The following is a 20,000-nucleotide window of genomic DNA, read 5'->3' as shown; positions in this document are numbered from 1 at the left end:
TGCTTGTTAAAAATCGCAACCTTCCCCGGCGTTCTTTTTAGCGCATATATATGCATACACACACACATACAAGGATAAAATTCCCCTTCGGTCATGAATGGCCATGAGATTGCACCTAGAAACGTGAAGTGTCTTGCTCCAGAACACAACACAGCCCAGTCCAGGAATCGAACTCACTACCTCATGATTGGTGAGTCTGACACTCAAAGCACTGAGTCAAGTGCCTTCACTACATATGTATGTGTGTGGAGACAGAGAGAGTAAGAGAAGAGAGAGAAAAATGGGAGAGAGAAAGGAGAGGGAGAGGGGTGAGAGGACAACGAATCATGCAGTCGCTGGAGCCTCGAATTGAATGGAATGCTTTGAAATCAACCTCGGTAAGGTTTGAACTCGAGGTGTAAAAAGATGCGCCTTGATACTGAAACTCGTCCGCCTGTTCCAATCGCATTAGTTTTAGGTGGGTAGGCTGTTGTACAAACAGTACAGAGTCGCTATTTACTTATGTTTTCAACTAAAATCCTGCCGAGGCTTATTTGACCTTTAGTGGTCGATAAAACAATAAAATGGCAGTCAAGTCCTATAATCAATAACATAAAATATCCACTACCTCTCTTAAAATGCTTTCTTACTAATCGTTATTTCTTTGTTATCTTTAACTGTCATAGTGTGTGTGTGTGTGTGTGTGTGTGATATCTCACAACTGTCTGTTTCTCTACTTAGGGTCTTCTTTGTTCTTGTTGAAATTTTTAAACTACATCAAAATGTTCAGATTTGGTAGATTAGAATAATTTTCCACGTTAAATCCGATTTTGTTAATTATTTGTTTCAGAAAAATTGCAGGAAGATGTTACAGGAGTTAAAGTTTAATCAATTTTACCTAATCTGAAAACAGGATTTGGAAGCTGGTATTTTCTGCATCATAGCTATTACAAAATGAAAGTAGAATTATTACGAGGAGTAATTTTTGTTAAAGAAAACGAAAGCAAAGCATTACGATGACCAAAGTTGTAAGAAGTGAAGTTTTAATAAGTTTTAAGGAATAAAGTCTTGTGAAACAGTCGAACAGACATGTAAATAATTTTAAAAGGAAAAAATTCTCAATGAAGCTTTTTTGCAAAAAATTGCACAAATCCGTCCTGATCAAGAGGCCTATCTGTCGGGGAAGGCATGGTCTGACATTGAATAAACAAAAATTTATATGACATTCTATTGTAAAAGTTGCCCGGCAACGCCGGGTTGCTCAGCTAGTATTGTATATATTTATATGTATTATATGCTCTATATATTATATATTATTTACATATAACATACATAATATATATGTTATACACACACACACACACACACACACACACACACACACACACACACACACACACATCTATATATATATATTTCAAATTTGTTTATGGGAAGTATTTTGAATAGGCAAAATTTGTTTCATTATGCTGGGCAACGTCTAATGAGAATGACTAATGAGACAGCTTTTCGGGGTTACATCATGTTGTACCAATATAATGTAGGATATATATATATATATATATAATAATAATAATAATAATAATAATAATAATAATAATAATAATAATAAATAATAATAATAATAATCCTTGGATTGAATTTATAAGCATTTAATGCATCGCTACACGCGTTTCCACAAATCACATGAATCTTAAGATCACAGTCCATATTCCTGTAATGATTACAGTGCTGTCCGTGGTATCCGTGGACATCCGGTTGATCCTCATTATTGATCCATTTCTTCAGGTAATGTACAATAGAGGGATGTTTATCCCATTTTACCAGTATGAAAGTCAAGTGAGTAATATGGGTATTTCTGTGTGTGTTTGGGGGGAAGGAAGGGAAGGTTATGAGAATAGAGGAAGGAATGGTAGTTACATGGGGATGTAGGTGTGTGTGATGGCGTTGGATTTATTTTGCTATCCATTCAGCGGATGTTAAGGATGAATAGTACATTCTTTTGTTTGATTTCGTTTAAGGCCTGACTATCTTTAGTAAATTCTGAACTCAACAGGTTATCAGGTACTTCGGCTATATTTATCAGTGGTGTCTGTTGACGGAATTGATAAATGCTATATGGTGACCTTTTCACAGTTTCTGTTGGTATAGTGTAAAGCTTCTCAAATATTGGTTTCTTTGTTTATTTGTTTGGGTTCCTTCGCTCTTCTATAACGTGTTATTTCGTAACAAAATATTTTTTTCAAACTCCAGAAATGATGATTTGTTCTTATCTTTACAAGATATGCTCACCTCAGGGTGCGTATTTAACGTTTTCCCTAGATGTGATCATTTCCAGTGTTTCTTCTAGACAGTGTTTCTTCTAGACCAAATGTCCTTCAACAACACACTTTGATAAAACTACTACTAATTTCAGGTCACGACAAACAGAGCGAATGCTTTTGAAACCGAGAATTTGAACTTATATTTACAATATTTACATATCGCCTGAGGAAACACAACTAGTTCTCATGATACAGGGAAAGGGTTGCATAATCAAGTACCAGCAGGCCTGGAGAACTACGTTGCTCAGAAACAATTGTAGTGATTGAAAATAAATGTCTAACCGTACTCTTTCTTGTTGACTCCAATTTTTTTCAATTATCTATTCACACACGACAGAAGCCCAAACGCAAACCTGGAAGTATGTATAATACTAGTACTGGATAGCACAGGGGGAAATCTGACGGTGGACGAGCTTTATACTGTACTCTGCTACGTTCTTAACAGAATATACCACAACTCTTTTATATATATATCTGTGTGTGTGTGTGTGTGTGTGTGTGTGTGTGCGCGTGTGTGTGTGTATGTGTGTGTGTGTGTGTGTGTGTGTGTGTGTGTGTGTGTGTGTGCGTGCATGTGTATTAATAGTTATCACCAAGCTAACTTGGCAGTCCAGATAAATAGGACGAATGCTGCCGTTGATTAGTTCCAAGAAGCCATCGCCTCTAGCTAGCTATGTGACACACAAACCTGTGCACATTATAACCTTCGAAGAGGGGAGGTCAGTAGCTTCCCCTTGCTGGTCTGGCATCTACAGACAAGTTTCGAGGTGTTTGCCTCTTATCAATGTGGAGTAGCCGAATCCAGCAGGCGTCGCTGCTGACCGACAGTTCGAAGGATTATTTACCTAAATTCAGTGGAATACATCCACTGGTTTTCAAAAATAGAAATATCATTATTTCTAATTCTCTCTAAAGGAGACTACGGTAGCGGTACTGGTCTCTTGGAGCTAATCAACGGCAGCATTCGTCCTATTTATCTGGACTGCCATGTTAGCTTGGCGATAACTATTAATATCCAGTACCGCTGCCGTAGTCTCCTTTAGAGAGAATTAGAAATAATGATATTTCTCTCTCTCTCTCTCTCTCTCTCTCTCTCTCTAATTTTACCCTCACGGGCTATCCTTTACTGGAAAGCAATACTCTCGTATTGCATTACTATTTTCATTATATATATATATATATATATATATATTTATCTCGCCTCACACACACATACACACACGCACACGCACACACTCACACATACACACACATCTGTTGCGTTACCAACCCTGTCTCCACTCTTTTGGCTTTAAAAACCTACTTTGCTCTTGTTATCGTAAACTTCCGCCTTTCACCATGTGTACTTCGTAAACACCAGTCGTTTTTTTTCTCCCTCTTGTTGCCCACCTTGGGATCTTTCTTTCCTCTCTCTTCCTTCTTTATGTTTCCGACGAAGAGCTCCGCTCGAAACGTCATACCTTCCTGCTTCCATCTTTCCTGAGCGCCTATTAATAATAATACTGTAATTGTTCCACGTGTTGTTGTTTTTTCTGTTTTCCCGTTTGGATTAAAATTATATATATATATATATATGATATATATATATATATATATATATATATATATATATATATATATGTATGTATGTATGTATGTATGTATGTATAAACAATGGATAATTTCTTTTCCTCCATCTATTGTGGAAAATGTTTGGTATATACTCAAAAGTATTCATAAATTTCTATCCTTTTGTTACAACATTCTTCTTGATAATCTTTTAAACAACCCTAAACTTTAACTGTATACAATATAGCAACATTGTTTAAAATATTTAACTATAGTACTACATGATAAGAATTCCCTTGTTTCATTATCAATGGTCTGCTAGTGGGTGACCCCCTTAATTATCAGCTAACATCTTGTTTTAAGTTTTCCTTTACCAAACCTCATGATATTGCTTCTAATAAATCTTTACCAACTATGATGTCTGTCTGCTCCCTCAGCCCTACCCCTAACAGATACTACGATCTGTTCTCACAACCTTAGATATACAAGGGATTTGATAAACTAGTCTATAAATTAAAACTGACCCCATAAAAACAAAAAAATCTGTGACAGACAGAGTCTGTAACAATGTATATCTTCTTGAAAATTCAGTAACTTCTAAACTGGAGTGAGACAGCATGTTCTTTGTCTATCTCCTTAACTTCTTGGAGATTTTAGGTATAATTATACTAATGTGTCCATCTGTTCTAATTTAAGTAAATTCTATGTCTTTGTGCAGCTGAAGATTGCTCTGCATTTTAAATTGATGTAATGATTGCATTGTTCAATAAAATGGAGTTGCGTGAAACGATCGTACTGCATTACCTCTGGATATCTTTTTGCTTATTTTGATATATATATATATATATATATATATATATATATATATATATACCAGAGTAAGCACTAGAAAACCGGAGGTAGAGTAATATTCTTTATTAATAAAGCCGCAAAGACATCACAAAAACTGTTACTAAGAGTTTCACGCTCCCGTTCGTCGGACAGTTTTGGTTGAGAATGGGACAAAAATAAGGTTATAAATATAAATATACAATTACATTGATAGATACACATCTCAAATTGATTTCGTTTCATTGGTCCTGTCAACTATCGGTTGTATGAAATTAAAGTACGATTTTCTTCGATTTTAAATATGATTTTAAATTGTAATTTTAATTTCATACAACCGGTTATTGAAAAGACCGATAGTTGACAGGACCAATGAAACAAAACCGATTTCAAATGTGTATTTATCAACGTAATTTTATATTTATACATATAACCTTATTTTTGTCCCATTCTCAATCAAAACTGTCCGACGAACGAGAACGTGAAAGTCTGAGTAATAGCTTTTGTGATGTTTTTGCAGCTTTATTAATAAATTATATATATATATATATAATATATATATATATTATATATATATATATATATATAACATATCTTTATATATATATAACAGAGAACAAAGTGTACGTACGTCGCTATATATATAAAAAAATACAAAATGGGACAAGAACGCAAAACATCCGGACAACTAGTTGATACAAAAAGGGACAACAAAACATCCAGATAGACGATACAAAAAACACGGACAGGTCATTCGAAGCCTTTAATCTTCAGTCAAGAACCGGATCATCCTCGCAATTTCGGCTTATTAATCTTGAGACTGCTCCAATCTGGCCAGCCCCAAGGAAAACTAAGCGAAGAGCATTAGATTCCTTGGAAAATGGCTTTCGAATGTATACGAAACAAGGACGGGAAAACGGACGATGTTACACGAATATAAATACAAAAATAATACAAAAAAACAATGGATGTTTTGTTGTCCCTTTTTGTATCACCTAATTGTCCGGACGTTTTGCGTTCTTGTCCCATTTTGTATATATATATATATATATATATTTGAAAAAACTAGTAGAGATGGCTTTTGGGGGGATAATTTCTGTTTTTAGAATAATGTTAAAATAAAAATTATCTCCAAAATAGTAATCTTTTCAATTTTTTTCAAATACATAATACTGTACCAAGAACTTTCTTTTTATTATTCTATATCTATCTATCTATCTATCTATCTATCTATCTATCTATCTATCTATCTATCTATCTATCTATCTATCTATCTATCTATCTATATATATATATATATATATATATATATATATATATATATATATATATATATATGTGTGTGTGTGTGTGTGTGTGGTGTGTGTGTGTGTGTGTTGTGTGTGTGTGTGTGTGTGTTTCGTTTTCTGACTAGCTTTATAGGTGCACGACTCACACTTTTAATGAAAATGGATCACAGCTTTTCAAAAAGCAGGATATTAATCGACTTATCTGACAATTACAGTCATATGACTGGAATAGCCAGTCTTTGTATAAATCTTCTGTTTATTTCATAATCTAATAGAAAATTCGTAGAAAGGTCACACGGAAAGAACAGCTGGAATGTTGATATTTTCACAAAAATCTTTTTAAATCTAGTTCACACAACAGATTAATATGAATATTATGACACATATATAAACTGCATAGATTTTTTAGCCATCTTTATATATGTGTCTTTAGGATACTTATTAAATCCTAACAGATTTTAAAACATCGCTGCAAGCCCAGTTACTAAGTCTATTTGCCAAGTCTTATAATATATTTAACAGAATTAGAGTAATGTAGAGTTGAAGCTGGCTAAGACACTGGCCTTCTGACCAAAGGATTATGAGTTCGTATCTCGATATCAGTGATTTAAAAAAAAACAACGTCTTGTTATCAATGATGTAATCTTGTTCCACGTTTCAAGAAAGAAGAGGTATTGCGAGTGATTTGTGCCATCCGTCTAAACCAGAGAGAAACGGACGAGGAACGGATCAAAAGAAACGGTTTAAGTAGGAATCTTAAAGCACGGATTTCGGGGAATTTATTACGACTATTTTTCAGTGCAGTTACATTGCTGGTCATTGGAATCCATGATGTTTGCAGGTGAGGCTAATGTAGATGATGTCCACCTTCGACGTCTACAAGAGAAACTGGACAGGGACAGATCGGTGTTAGGATCGAATGTTCTCGTAACTGAAATGACATGAACATCACAACTTCCACTTGAGACAAGCGAAGCTCTAGAACATACTGGAAGCTAGATAAGTTTGCTGGTAGGAAAACTGCCGAGTTGGAAGCTATACTTCAAGAATATTATGTTCCATTTTTTTTTTCTTCAACACAAAAATCACTGAAAAAAACATTTCAAGGATGAAAAAACATTTCAATTATCATCATCATCATCATCATCATCACCATCATCACCATCGCCGTCGTCGCTGTCTCCATGCTCGATGTTGCCGGTGTCGTCATTGTTTCTGTCATTGTCGTTGTTGTTGTTGTTGCGGCTGATGCTGTTATTGTTGCTGCTGTTGTTGAATCTTTTTGCCGTGAATAAGGTTAGATCCAGCGACGACAAGTGGCCATCTCTCAGAACTCAGAGCGAAGAAAACCGGGACGAATATCGAACGGTAGTCTATGACATTGTAACGAGTTGTCGGATTCGTTGCTATTAGAATAGAATACACACGCCACCGTGTCCCATTAGTTTAAATACGACTGTCTGTCGGAGGATACTTTATAAACACAATGTTCCTACCTATTTGTAGAATATTCCTGTCTATAACATGACGTACTCTATAGATAGGATACTCCTAGATCTATAGAACAATGTACTCTAAAACACTGTTTCATGTAAAAGAACAAATAGAGTACAACTTACTTGCATGAATTCTACACTGGAGTCCAGTGGATGATCTCTGCGGAAAAGAAGCAAAAAATTCTCCTCCACTGGAAGTAGTTCGGTTAACTGCGAAAGGAAAATAATTAAAATAATTAAAGTAAAACAATTGGAAGTGCTGTTGATAATATTTACAACACATGCGCGCGCGCGCCATACGACTGGCTTTCATCCGGTTCGCTGAACTACCTCATTGCCCCAGCACCATTTCCCTAAAATACTGCACAATCAGATTGAACCCCAAACCATATAATCGTGAAGCAAACTTAGCCACCGCACAGTCATACCTGCGTTTTTAGTTATTTAGTCCCAAGTCAACCTGCTCCAATAGAGCTATGATCAAAAGCATTCTGATCGTGACCAACCCATCTTTTCAGTCTATATTCAAAATATTCTTCCTTAAAAAAAAAAAAAAAAAAAAACTAATGGAACGTTCAGCTGATATTTCTATAAGATCGATATCGACGCAGACGCTGCCACGTTGTATCGTAGTGATTCCCAACGTTGGCCCCTGAAAGATTGTTTTAATTCAGCTACAAAAATATTTAAACTAATTGAAAAAAAAAACAGGTTCCTACCTCGGAAATATCAATTTTGCCATCCAAGTTGACATCAAAAGCATCCATAAATAATTCTTTAGCATCGTTGAAAGCCGTTTCTGACACAGCCTGGAAATAGAGAAGATTGTCTAAGTAACACAGTCAAAGACTTATGTATTAGAAAGACGTTAACAAAACATTATGAACAACAACAATTCTTACATGAGGTAACCTTAAATAAACTTGTTAATTTGGCAACCCTCGCCAAAGGACTTTGTGGTATCAGTTTAGATTAAATGGTTATTTTGTTCTATTCCTCATAAAATACTTCTATATTGAACAGTATTATTTCGAAGACACAACGTAATGTGGTGCTAAGAAGTACCTGTATCTAATAAAGCTTATAGAGACAGACATTTGTATAATACCGCTGTCTAAGTATCAACTACCATGTCCCAGTAACAAGAAGACATCGAGATGATTGGTGGGAGAATTATCTGGAGGTTTTACATACTCCTTACCAACCCAGATAGCCCAGATGGTGGGGGTAGGGTTAAAGTTCAAAGTTTACTGTTTCCCATATCGATGTTTCATCACTCCAAGGTAGCTTTGCAGCACGATTGTTCGCTTTCACGAGGACCTCTGTGTATCTGTGCTTCTTTACAAGATGGCCGATAAAACTCTGCTGGGTTCCTTTGTCCTTTAACAGGTAATTTATTCCCTTTGTTGAGTTTCTAACAACCCTCTTCACTAGGTGCTTCTAGTTACTGACAATCTGATTATGAATACCACCCGGTATTACTGTCCAACGTCACAATCCAACGTTACTACCCAACATTACTGCCCAGCGTTACAATCATATTCGTATTTTAATTGTAAACTTTGATAAATTAATTTTTAAAAAATTTTTACAATTTTTATTTTCAGAGAAAGCACACCAAAATAAACTATTCCATTTTGAAAGGTTTCCTTAACGTAGTCACAACTTGTGGCTGTTCTTTTCCTGCCAAATTTCTCTCAGACCCGTTGCTCATGTTCCTAATCAGGGTCTACTTTACAGAATCACAACCAGAAGTGACGTCTAAAGAATAAAATTGCAAATATTTTTTTAAGGAAAAATATACGTATTAATTTTAATATTAATTTGACATTAATATTAAATTTCCCATTAAGGTGTTGGCAGAATCGTTAGCACACTGGGCAAAATGCTTAGCGGCTTTTCGTCCGTCCTTACTTCATGTGTTCAAATTCCGCTGAGGTCGAATTTGCCTTTCATCCTTTCGATATCGATGAAATAAATACCAGTTGAGCACTGGGGTTAATATAACTGACTTGCCCCTTCTCCCTGGTATCAAAATTTGAACGCAAATTTCCTCAGAAGCTCATTTCCTGTTTTCTGAAAAATGGCTGAACGCTAATTATTTTACAAAAGTCTACTGTTTTCCCTGAATCTTTTCATCTCAAAAATTCATAACCAAAAAAAAGACTTGTAAGCCAAAAATAAAACATTCAATATATCGTTTTGCCTACCTCGTTACCATCGTCTGTCTTTAAGACGCTTGTCACCAGTTCTCGTAGAAAATCTTCCAGTTCAGTTCCCTCAATATAACCATTACCTGAAAGGAAACAGTTAAGAAATGAAGAAAAAGTGTCTGTCACTAAAACTGGAAGGTTTTCTCCTCAAATTAAAAATACAAGCTGAACCTAAAGTCACGAAAGAGTCTGAAATTATAATGCATATTTTAATTTCTTTGTTTTTTGTATTTTTCTGAAATATTAAATATTGAAATCCTCACCTAGGCCCACCCTGTACAAATGAAATTTATTTGCGATTAGAACTAACCCTAATCAATTCAAAACAGCTGTGTTCAATATTCTTTGGTTGATCATTAAGTGTATATCAATATTTCATAAAACTGGTGGATTATGAAGGATCGAACTGGATTTTGATCTTTCGTTAGGTTAACACCAATAAAACAAATATCAATAGGTATCAAAATGTAATAAAATTATCATGAAATCAATTCAAACAATTAAGTTTCTACTTTACAGACTTTCGAGTAAAAATATCCCTGTTTCTAGGGATATCACCACTCAGAAAAATCTCCCATAAATTACACTTTAAAGTCTTAATAGGAACACACATTTGTTTTGGAAGACACCAAAAGAAATTCATTTTCAAAAGCTGGTACGAACTCCAATCGGGATAACGATAGCATCAAAATACACATCCACGCCAACAGAGATAACCTTATATACACATATGCACACATACACACAGAAAACTTATACATAAAAACGACCTACACACACGTAGCATACAAAAGCATACACCCACTATCACAACCCTGACCTTAAAAAAACAACATGTATGTATATGTGATATATACATACAAACATACATATATACATACAATACATACATACATACATACATACATACATACATACATACATACATACATACATACATACATACATACATACATATATATATATACATACATACATACATACATACATATATATATATATATATATATATATATATATTATATATATATATATATATATACATTACCGCTTTACATTCACCATGTGCATTTTTTAATATCCTCATTGATTTCTAATACAGATATACAACCTCATAAGACCTCATGCAAGTACATTTATAATTTATATATGTTTATATTATATCACACACACACACACTCATATATATATATATATATATATATATATATATATATATATATATATATATATATATATATATATATATATATATATATATATATATACATATATTAGTGTGTGTGTGAGAGAGAGCGATATAATATAAAAATATATAAATATATAAACACACTCCATTTTGTATCACATCTAAACTAACTATGACTTAACTATCCTCTCACACCGTCTCCGATGAAGGGATATAATTAATAAATATCCTAGAAACAGCTGTAAGACCTTCTATCTATAAATGATCTAATATCTACACAGCCTTGGTTTTTTTTTATCTTATTACGCAAAAAATTCTTAAATATATAAACATATATAAATCATAAATGTACTTGCATGAGGTCTCATGAGGTTGTATATCCGTATTAGAAATCAATGAGGATATTTAAAAAATGCACATGGTGAATGTAAAGCGGTAATCCAACGAGATGAAATGGTGGTATAAGATTATTTTAAGAACAATCTTCAACAGGTACAAAGTCTGACGGCCGTTTCGAGAATATGTAGGTTGAGGTGGGCGAATTATTTCCAACCATAACAATCATCTACATTTATCTCGCCAGAGGTAATTTAGAGGATTTACAAAAGAGTTGGGTTTTTTTTAATTTTAAAAGACATGAGAATTTTTAAGAATTTAGAAAATTCCAATGCTGTGTCAAAAGAACATACTGTTCAAGCGAATGATATATAATAAGAGCTGAGTTTACATGTTTAAATAGATTATAAAATTATTGATAATAGTGTTTTAAGATGAACCCAAATGCACAAAGGGTAAATAAGTTAAAATGATATAAACTAAATATTTTTGGAAAAAAATAGGATTCAAAGCACTGTTCAAGACGTGTAGCCAACAGTCAAAAAGTGTGTGCCGTCCTAATTGCGAGATTTGCATCAACCTCATGCAAGACAAAATTTATAAATTTAAATCAGGACAGATTTTAACCATAAAAAAATCATTTTACATATTTGTCTAATATACGCAATTAAATGTAAAGGATGTAACGAGGATTACATATGTCAAACAAAATTTATTCTCAGAAATATACTGTTCATCGTCAGCAAACACGAGATCCGACTGAGTGGGCACAGACATATGCGCAAAAATTAAGTCCCCCAATCTTCAAATCTTCCCACTTTACTTTTCTTTGGTCAACAACCACAGATCAAATACGAATAAAGATAGGAAATATATTCATACAAAAATACAAACCAAGACTGGATAAACTTTTAAAAAGTACATTCATCAACAACTATTCACACACAAATTCATTCACTCGATATTTTGAATTTACACAACTAACAACCTAAACTAGGGACACGATCATGACCTTTCGTCATATTACTCTTTTACTTGTTTCAGTCATTTGATTGTGGCCATGCTGGAGCACTGCCTTTAAATAATGACAATAACCCATGAATTTAATGGAGAAAAGAATTGTATGCCTATGTACATACAAATCATAACAATTTAGCCACTGGACTACATAGAAACAAATCTTGCCCACACTACTACTTGACAGATTAAATTTAAAGAGCCTTGTTTGTTTTGGACTGTCACTAGACACCCCCACGTCTTTCTATTTCAATTTGACTTTCTATCTAAAAGTGACTTCAGTCAATTAGGCCTTAAAATCACAGTCGCTATTGATCTGTCTAAAGTCGATTTTTTAGATGTTTCTCAAGACCTAAACTCCTCCTATAACAAACCTTGCCATAAGCCTAACGAGAAACTTTCCTATATATACAAGGTCTTGTAACCCACCAACCATATATTTAAAAAGCCTGAAAGCCAACATTAGTAACAGAATATCTAACTTCTCTTTTCGAAGTTTTAGAGAAGGCAGCTCCCTACTATAATGCCCAAGCCAAAGGTGACTTTAATGATGAATTAATGTATGACCCCTCTAGTAATAAAATGAATAATAAAAACGGGCCTAAAAATAGACCGAGGAGAATAATTTGGTTCGCCTCCTCCTCTTCCCTTAATGGTAAAACCAACATAGGAATAAGATTCCTATCACTCTTAGACAAACATTTTCAAAAAAAATTATGGGTACAAAAAATATTCAGCAGGTGCTCAGTTAAATTATCATATAGCTGCTGCCTTAATATGAAGAACATCATTACATACAAACACCACCTGCTCCCAGTTGCAACTGTCGAGACTCAGGAACCTGTCCACTTGACCAGGGATGCATGATTAAATCCATATATGAAGCAGAAGTTATAGTAATGTTAGATGATAACAAAACCGAAAAGAAGGGATACATCAGGCTATGTGAAGGCAACATCAAAAGTCTTCCTTCCGGCATAGGGACAAAAGAAAAGCCACTAAGTTGGCTAGCCACGTATGGGGCTTGAAGTCTAGCGCCATACCACATACAATAAAGGGGAAAATAATTGAAAAGTCCATACCATATGCCAATAGATCAAAAATTGTAAGTTATACGTAGCTGAAATAACACAGAACCTTTTCAGATCTAAAAACTCGACGGCGCTGCTGAATTCCAGATCTGATATTTTCAGCAGTTGTAAATATATGTATAAGTTCCTGTTGGCGAATTGCAAAATACCGCCCTCACTGGAATGAACGGCTGTACCGCAACTCTAGGCCCCTATCCATTCAGCCGTATGGCTTTACGCTCAAAGGCAATATAACTCTAGTTCTCCCTCTCTTTCCTTTTTCTGCTTTCTTTTTTGTTTTCCGTTTTTTCAACCTTCCACCTTTTATGTCTACTTCCTTTTCGTTTTTCCTCGTTTTTTCTCTCATCCTATCGTTTTGTGATAGCTTGTTATGCCGTATGGGCACAACCTGGGGACTGCGTGATGGCACCAGACGTGTTATAAAATGTTATCTGAGATGTTTTCATTGCATGAAACTATCAGCAGCTCATAAAAATATGTACTGTGGTTATTGAATGATATTTATCTCTCACCAGATGGATCACATTCTGAGTTATTTTACTATCACGGAACAGCACAATGTGTGTGTGTGTGTGTGTGTGTGTGTGTGTGTGTGTGTGTGTGTGTGTGTGTGTGTGTATGTGTGTGTGTGAGTGCGTGTGTGTGTGTGTGTGTACACATACATAGGTTTGATAGAACAGGCAGTAGAAATAGATCTCAGTATATGTATTTCTTACAATCAATTTATTCAGCAGAACGTTACAAACATGACTCAAGTGTCGGTAGTTTCGTACGCGGCACGTGTCGAACTATACATACGTGTATACACGTATGCATGTTTACAGAAATGCATATACGTTCAGACATATGTACATGCATATTACTACATGCCCACATGTTGAAGGATACAAATGCACACACATGTATACACATACAGAAAAATATCCATAGAGTTACTAGTTCATACATGCATACATAAAGATACACTGATACACAGATACGCATAAACATCCATGTAGACAACCCATGTGCATATACATACATATATACATGAGTGTGTGTATGTATGTATCAATATGTGTGTGTGCGTGTGTGTGTTTGTTTGTGTGTGTGTGTGTGTGTATCTGTGTGTGTGTCTGTGTGTCTGTGTATGTATACATATATACGAGGTCTTGGGCCAACAGGTCTTTGGGTCTGACGATACGCCATAAAGTTAAACCCTTTATGAACGGGAAACCCAGGGTAACCCCATAAACCGGCCTTCCACAGTATAAAATATAGTCTACTCTACTTCTTAAAGTGTGCTTCTTCTCCGGATTTATGTTTTCTAAAAATGATCCTTTTCACTCCTTGGCCAGAGTTTTTCACTGAGACCACGTGGTTTCTGCCAAATAGCTGACTAGCGTAGCGCTTCTACATATTTTACGGAGGCCACGAGTCTCATAAATATGGAAGGATTCGACCTCGGATACACCACCAAAACCATCCCTGTGCCGTCGGCTTTCAACTACGACCTAACGGCACCATTCGCGGTGGGAAACAACTGTGCCGTTAGATCGAAAAGACATCCGCCCAAAATCAAGGACCTCGAATCCTTTGAGGCGGACCTGCTGGGAATCATCTCAAAATTGAAATTCCGTAAGTCCTTTTCCTCCTTCCAGCGTAAGCTCCGGACTGATATAAGACGAAGATTCATATAGGTTAGACACCCTAGAATACGATAGAAAAATATAGCCCCCCACCCCGCATACATATGGAGACATCAACAGTGAAGCAAAAGAATTAGCAAACGAACTAGAGATAGCAGACAGAGTAGAGATCATAGCAAAAAGAAACGCTTTCATCACCTTAAAAGACCATAAACCGAACTTTGCCTCTAACCCCAAATGCCGTCTGATCAATCCGGCCAAATCCAAGATCGGTCTGGCAAGCAAACACGTACTGAGAATTATAAATAACACCATAAATAACACAACCTTTCCTTGTGGCGCAGAACCAGCGAAGTGACCACATGCTTTAACATCATCAAGGGATGAGACAGAGTAAGGTTCACCCAATTTGGTATAGTCGATTTCTACCCATCTATATCAAAGGGACTACCAACCAAAGCATTTTTCTTTCGCTAGGGGCTTCACTGGCATTAGCCACAGAGTCATTCCCCTAAAATTCTGTATAAATACTTAAATGTGATTCCTTATGCATATATGCTTCTGTACAACAATGATTTTTGAAGAACTTCAAATAGTTATAAATTTATTTTACTCTCTATTTTGAACACTCTCATGTAAACTGTTTAAACAAAAAGTCTCTCTTAACATTTTCGTATCATTGTCAAAGATTCTACTTTTTAACATTTTCTTATCATTATCAAAGACTGTGTAATTCTAATTTAATAAAATTATGATAACCATTTTTTAACACAACAAAGCTTAACTTTTTTATAAAAAGTGAAACCGGTCAAGTCACTAAACATCTTTAAAAGAACTTTCCATTTTTTGACCCTCTTTCCTATATGTGTGTGTGGGCGTATATATATATATATATATATATATATATATATATTATATATATATATATATATATACATATAATGTACATACATACACACTTGCACATATATACATGTATACATGTATGTATGTGTGTGTGTACATAAGTTCTCTCTCTATATATATATCCGTTTATGTATTTGTTCACAAGATTCCCGATGTGAAATCATGTGTTGAAACAGACACGGTCTTTTTAGACATAAACATGCGCACTATTTATATGATATTCACTTTATTATTATTATTATTATTATTATTGTTATTGTTGTTGTTGTTGTTGGTGGTGGTGGTGGTGGTGGTGGTGGCGGTGTTGTTGTTGTTGTTGTTGTTATTGCCTTTGCACAGCTTCTAACGCTGGAGATGTACTACAGTGTCAGCTGTTCACTACCAGTGAACTAAGGTAACATCTCTTATTTTTCGAGCACCTTCCGAAGTATTCGAGCGGTTCCAAGCAGTGCTGCTTTCTGCAAGTGCTTCACATTTATTGCAGCCTTTATTTGTTCCATGTACTTCTCGAGACTTTTACTCACTGTTCCCGAGGCTCCGACAATTATTGGTACCACTACTACCTTTTTCATCGACCACAACTGCTTTACCTCCCAAGCGAACCTATCGACTTTTCTTTCTTCCTTATCGCATACCTTGTTGTCAACTGGTCATTCTATATCTATGATCCAGCATAGTTTGTTTCCTTTCTCAATTAACACTATGTCTGGCTTCCTATTCTCTACCGCATGGTCGCACTGAATCATAAAATCCCACAGGATCTTTTGCATTATCATTTTCGATGATGCGTTCGCGTTTGTAGTCGTACCAATTTTTGCTCTGTCAAGTCCATACTTGTTGCAGAATGTCCAGCGGACAAGCCTTGCCATATTTTCGTGGCGTCTCTCATATTTATCTTCTGGGCTAGTGGCGTACATTGGCTGGTAATATGCCATACGCGTTCACCATTTTGTCCACAGATTCTGCACTTATCACTTTCTGCTGTGTTGTCTATTCTGTATTAGCTTGTTCTTAGTGCTTGCTCTTGGGCAGCACAGATTAGAGCCTCCGTTTCCGGTTTTAAATCACTTTTAGTCATCCACAGCCATCTTTTTCTCTGTTTTATCTTCAGCATCCCTTGTCCATGCATTCTTTTCTTTACCCACCTATTTTCAGTTTCATTCGTTTTCAATTGCTTGTATAATGCTTTATCTTTGCAATCTTTCATCCTACACAAGCCTGACCTTCATACTTCTAATAATAGCGGTTCTGTGGAATTTTTTTACATACCATCCTATGTTGTTTTCTTCTGATCTAATGCTGTGTTCGCATCCAATAAGTCCTCCACCTCTACTTTTTCTTGTTACATATAGCCTGTGTGTGTCACTTTTTGGGTGGAGTGAGCCATATCTAGTCAGCAACTTCCTTGTCTTTCTGTCTAAGCTGTTTACTTCGTCTACTGTCCATGCGATTACCCCTGCTCCATATATAAGAAGTGAAACCGCCCAGGTGTTGATAGCTTCAATTTTATTCCGTCCGTTTAATTTCGACTTAAGTTTCAGTCTCAGTCTGCGCAAGTACTCAACCTTAAATTTTTCTGTCATTTCTTTCTCCATCAATTTATCCATTTCCAAAATCCGCAACTACTTATAGCCCGTCTCTTCTATCTGCTTCATAACCTCCCCAACAGGATCGATAGCCCGTCTATAAATTTGATTTTGCCTCTCTTCAAGACCAACACACCACACTTTCTCAATCCGAACTCCATTCTGATATCAGCACTGAAGGTATACACCGTATCAACGAGGGAACTGACTTGGGGTTCATCTTTATCATAAAGTTTGAGGTCATCCATGAATAACAAATGGGTGACATTTTGCTGGCGGCTTTTGAATACATACCCAACTTTTGCTTTCCTCAGAATCAGTGTTAGTGGTATCAAGCACAGTACAAAGATCTGTGGGGACTGGTAGTACCCTTGGAAAATGCCCTTCCTAATTTCTACTGTCCCTAAGCTTCTTCCATATGCTGTCAGATCCGTCTTCCAATTCGCCATACTTTTTCCAAGCAATCGCTCAACATTCGATGCAATCCCAAACAGGTTCATACACTCCATAATCCAAGAATGTGGGATTATATCGTACACCTTAAGATAGTCGATCTATGACATGGCTAAGTTACTTTTCCTCCTCTTGCAGTCTCTGAATACAGTTTTGTCTACCAGGAGTTGATCTTTGGTACCTCTGCAGTTACGCTTGCAACCCTTCTGTTCATGTGACAGGACTCCCTTTTTTACCAGATGTTCGTACATTGACTATGCAAGTATTCCAGTCAATAACTTCCACATAAGTGGCAAACAGGATATCGGCCTGTAATTGTCTACCATATTGCCTTTTTCGATGTTTTTCAGGCACAGCACTGTCCTACCTAATGTCAACCACTCTGGTGTTCCTCTTGGTCGGCATTTAACAAAGTGTTGAGTTGCGCAGCTATTCGTGCATGACATTCACCAAATCTTTTGATCCGGTAGCCTTGAATTCCATCTGATCCCGTGGCCTTCCAGTTGCTCATTTTTTTTTTGCTAATTTCCTTCACTTCCCTAACTGAAATGACTAGTTCTGCCTGTTTTGAACAATCAACTGTTTAATTCAGTTCTTGCAGCCATTCAGCATCCTTCTTGTGCTTTTGTCTTTGCTCCAGATGTCACTCCAAAACCTTTAACTTTCATTGTTATCTGGTATCAACTTTTGATCTGTACACTCTCCATTTATTTCTTTATAGAATCTCTTGATTTACTCTGAATAACCTATTCTCGTGGTAACCCTTCATCCTTTGGTTGTATCGTATTATTATTATTATTATTATTATTATTATTATTATTATTATTATTATTATTATTATTATATGTTTGACTTTTGCTTTACATTTGCACAAGCTGGCTCCAAGTCTCACCCAGAGACCTCAAGAGACAACAAGTTGGAAGTTCATGCTGGTGTTATGCCTAGGGTGCCATATATTTGGTTTTGTACTTAGTGTTGTACTAGTGAATGTCTAAAAAAAAACATACGAAAATTATGTTTGTTTTAAAACTTGAGATTACATAGAAAGTATTTTGCGTAGGATATGAGCAGTTCCCATGAGCACTATCTTTTGAATTTCTTCCATTTTGGGGTTTCCTGGTATCTGAGTTAGGTAGCAATCATCCCCTTTTGCTATCATTCCCAGGGCACCTATGACAACAGGTATTGTTTTAGTCTTCAAGTTCCACATTTTGCTGATTTCTATTTCAAGATCTTTATATTTGCTCAGTTTCTGGTAGGTCTTGACAGATACGTTTATATCGATTGGGACAGTCATATCAATGAGGAGGCATGTTTTTGTCTGAAGTCTTTTACTATGATGTCTGGCCTATTCGCATCTATCTTTCTGTCAGTTTGAATTATTATTATTATTATTATTGAGTGAGAGCAGTGCATGCCATCAAAGTGACAGTATACCCATCATGACTACCCCTCAGATAAGGGTAGACCAGGCACATGCATCACAACCATATGTGCGCGACATGGTGATCTCATATCAAGATAAACAGCGCATGACCTTGCAGGTGGGGCCCAGTTAGAATTTTCTTCTGGTCAAGTAACCCATCCCGCTCAAAAGGTCCCTGAATAAGGGTTGTTTTAGGATTTTGAACGAAACACCCATATTTCCAGAGGTGAATTATTCAAACCCCGAAGAATCCCTCTCAACACATGGCTATGATGCTCCCCAACTACTTCTGCTCGTGATCAGAGATGCACATATCGTCAGCCACTGAGGGACATGCTCAACTGGTTACGGTCAAACAACTGACAAGCAAATCTGTGGTATTGAGCAGAATATTTGCTGTAGCCCATCTTTTATACCAAAACAAAACAATGTACATGATAACACTTCCAATTAGTTAAGATCAGAAACCATGAGAGCCACTGCCTGGTACTGCATCAGGGCATTGGTAAATAGCAGGCACAACCGCAACAATTATTGTTGTAGTAGTGGTAGTAGTAGTAGTAGTAGTAGTAGTAGTAGCAGCAGCAGCAGCAGCAGCAGCAGCATTAGTAGTAGTAGTAGTAGTAGTAGTAGTAGTAGTAGTAGTAGTAGTCTGTAGTCTTATTTTTGTAACGTGCTTCCACCGCACTAC

At 35.9% G+C, this 20,000-nt stretch overlaps 1 protein-coding gene across 1 annotated transcript in view; it reads right to left on the bottom strand.

Annotated features, from left to right (window-relative positions):
• The window catches only part of LOC115213270 (calbindin-32), a 172,871-nt gene that overhangs the window by 111,799 nt on the left and 41,072 nt on the right, over positions 1–20,000 (bottom strand). The window contains exons 2-4 of the mRNA XM_029782204.2: positions 9,675–9,760; positions 8,184–8,273; positions 7,588–7,674 (exon numbers count right to left, since the gene is read on the bottom strand). Of these exons, the coding sequence (XP_029638064.2) occupies positions 7,588–7,674; positions 8,184–8,273; positions 9,675–9,760 (263 nt within the window). The remainder of the gene's footprint in view (positions 1–7,587; positions 7,675–8,183; positions 8,274–9,674; positions 9,761–20,000) is intronic.

This window comes from Octopus sinensis, linkage group LG1 (assembly GCF_006345805.1).
Source record: "Octopus sinensis linkage group LG1, ASM634580v1, whole genome shotgun sequence".
Classification (NCBI taxonomy): Eukaryota; Metazoa; Mollusca; class Cephalopoda; order Octopoda; family Octopodidae; genus Octopus; species Octopus sinensis.
This window is presented reverse-complemented; position numbering and strand designations above follow the sequence as displayed.